This window comes from Octodon degus, unplaced genomic scaffold, assembly GCF_000260255.1.
Source record: "Octodon degus isolate 3935 unplaced genomic scaffold, OctDeg1.0 scaffold00067, whole genome shotgun sequence".
NCBI classification, from domain to species: domain Eukaryota; kingdom Metazoa; phylum Chordata; class Mammalia; order Rodentia; family Octodontidae; genus Octodon; species Octodon degus.
The window spans coordinates 1955725-1958885 of NW_004524643.1; the positions used below are offsets into that span (position 1 = coordinate 1955725).

The 3161-nt window shown below is 43.8% G+C and overlaps 1 protein-coding gene across 1 annotated transcript in view; it reads right to left on the reverse strand.

Moving 5' to 3' along the window:
- Dennd5a (DENN domain containing 5A) overlaps positions 1–3161 on the reverse strand; it is a 120416-nt gene that overhangs the window by 59630 nt on the left and 57625 nt on the right. Inside the window, exon 4 of the mRNA XM_023719267.1 lies at positions 1709–2366. Coding sequence (XP_023575035.1) covers positions 1709–2366 — 658 coding nt within the window. The remainder of the gene's footprint in view (positions 1–1708; positions 2367–3161) is intronic.

Below are 3161 nucleotides of genomic sequence, written 5' to 3' on the forward strand. Positions count from 1 at the left end.
AAAAATAAATAAATAATTTAAAAAATATATATATTATTTAGTTATTTGGTACAGGATCTTGCTATGCAGCTCAGACTCTATAGGGATCCTCCTGTCTCAGCCGCCCCAGGTCTGGGATTACAGGCATGCGTCACCATGTTCAGTTTTGGTGACCAGCACTGTGCGCCAGGTTCTGGGGATTCAACCGAGGTTCTCGTGCTTGCCAAGCAAGTGCTTAGACTGCTGAGCCTTCTCTACAGCCCCTCAACAATTCAATTATGTTCACACATGTAGCAAGATGTTAACATTTATGAATTTGAGAAAAAATATACAAGAGTCCTGTAAACATTCAGATGTAAAGAAAGATCACAAGTCTGAGCTGTGTAGCAAGACTCTGTACCAATTTTTTTTAAAAAAATTTTAAAGATCAAAAAATTAATTTTGGGCCTGGGGACATATTTCAGGGGCATAAGACCCTACATGGCAAGTGGAAGGTCCCGAGTTCAATGCCCAGCCCCACATACCATGTACTCAGGAGGCTGAGACAGGAGGATTGCTGGGAGTTCAAGATCAGTCTGGGGGCTACCAAAAGTGAACACAAGGCTAGCCTGAACTGCATGAGACCCCATCTCAAAAACAAAAAACTTAGGCTCAGCTGGCCTCGAACTGAAAGCAATTCTCTTCTCTCAGTCTACCGAATGCTGTCATTCCAGGCATACACCACCACACCTGGATTCTCATTGTCTTTGAACACAGGAAACACTCTTGTCTTGGACCCCTTTTATTTCCTGTGCCCTATGAATACCTTTCCTACAGAATAAGTCACTCAGAGAGACCTAACCTAATTACCCTGCTTCTAAACTGTATATTTTAATTATTCATTTAATCATTCCTCTTTTCCCAGTAGCATATAAATTCAATTTCTCAGCCAGACATGGTACTGCACACTTGTAATCCTAGCACTCAGGAGGCTGAAGCAGGCTATCACTGCAAGTTTGAAACCAGCCTAGGTGACAAAGTGAGCTCAAGGCCAGCCTGAATTGCATAGTGAGGCCCTGTATCAAAAAGAGAGGGAGGGAGGGAGGGAGGGGGAGAGAGAGAGAGAGAGAAAGAGAATTTATGCTCTGTTCACCACTGTATTTCCCACCCTCAAAACAATGCTCGGCTTGTGGCACCCTCTCAATATGCAGTAATGAATTTTATATTATTTGTGTGGCTCATGTATTAAGCATTGTTTCCTTCTTATCTACTATTTTGTCCAAAACTCCTGCTCACATTCAACTTCTCATTTATTCAATTGAATGACATTTTGAAAAAAGTAACTCTCGAACATATTTTCTCATAGTTTCCTATGTAAGAAGATAAACCTTTATGAATCTTTGATTTTATTGTCAGACTGAACTAGAAGTAACTGTGAAGAAAAACAGAAGTGATCAGATGGAACATCACTTCTGGGGACCATCACCTTTGTCTTCCTTACAGCTTTAATCAGAATGGATGTGAGGAGGCAGGGTTCCCCTCCCAAACTGGAGAAGGCCACGATAAAACCAGTCAGAAATATTAGGCCTCTCACATTCCATCAACTTGCCAAGCCCCACCTACCTGCAGAAGTTCTGGATTTTGCTCAAATTATAAAAGCCTTTGCCTTTCACAGTCAGCCCCACTGTATGTGAATACGAAAAGAGGGGAAGTCTTATCAGGCAGACAGCTCTAGCAAGCACTGACTTACGCTGCGAGTAGAGCAAGATTTGAAACTCCAGAAGGGCACAAGTGAAAAGCTGAAACACATTCTCCACACCAAGCAGTTCAAAGACCTCTCTGACAGGAAAGTCAAATAGTGGAAGCTCATTGGTACTTGGTCTCTGGCAGATTATTGGCCCATAGACCCCGGAAAACTTCAAGGACCGACCAGGTGGTGGAAGTGGCACCTCGTAAAGCACATTGTATATGTAGCTCTCAAGGGGTAGAGGTGGGGGCTGAGGTGAAGTGACAGCCTGGTGGAGCTGCTCCAACACACTCCGACAAGCCTTCATGAAGGACATGGGTGTGATGAGGCAGATGCACTTAGAGACGTAGAGAGTGTCCCGGCTGATGTCGTATGAATTGAAGCGCTGCAGCTTGGTCCCAGGAGTTCCTTCACCATCTTCCATGCTACTCTGGTCCCGGCCATCAGTAAGGGGGGTATGAAAGACATCATATTCAGCATTGTGCATGTGGTAGAGGGTCTGCATGGCACTGCAGATTTGCTTGCTTGCCACCTCTTCATAAAATGTGAGGGCAAACCCAAATGTCCGAGAGCCATCCTCCCTTGTGATAATAAAGGCATGGAACTGGGGCTCCCTAGGATCAGCCTGGGTCTTGAATGCCAGCCCTTTGGGCATACAGAGCTGCAAAAAACAAGGCAACAAGCAGTGAGAACATTCACTACTGACCCTCTCCAGGATATATTTCCTATCTACCTAACTAACACCTGCTGTGCTGGATATACTACACATCTACCTGCTCTACAGCTATCCCAATCTACTTCATCGACACAAGTCAATGAAATTAAAACACAGTCACTAGGACTATGCAGAAGCATCTACAAAGTACTGTGGAAACACCAAACAAAAAACTCAACCTAAGAACAATAGAAACAGCTTCAGAAATGAGGTTATACTAGAATTCATCGAGCAGACAAGGGAAATAAGAGCATTTCAGAAACAGGAAGAAAATGTAAAGATAAAAAAGTAAAAGAGGGTCAGCCTAATAGGTCAGTGGACTAAAGCGCCTGCTTAGGCAGAGTGCAGCATCTGGGGTTTGATCCTTGGCATGCTGTGCTAGCCCCACCCACAGAGCGCTCTGAGAGGTCGATCGAGACTGGGTATGGTGGCATGTGACTGTAATCCCAGCATTTGGGCAGGCGAATCACTGTATGTTTGATCAACATAATGAGATCCTGTAGATCCTGTAGACCCTATCCTAAATACAGGAAATAAAATTAAAAAGTAAAAGAATATTTGGACAATTTAGGAAATAATGGGATGGTTAGGCATGGCAACCTGATAGAGAGTAAGATACATATTAGATGATATTAGAAATACATCTGTAGTGGGCCTAAGGAGAGTCACATGGGGAGAAGATATTCTCTCAGGCTTTCACAGAGAGCACATTGGCCAAGCAATGGCCGTGACTCATCCACA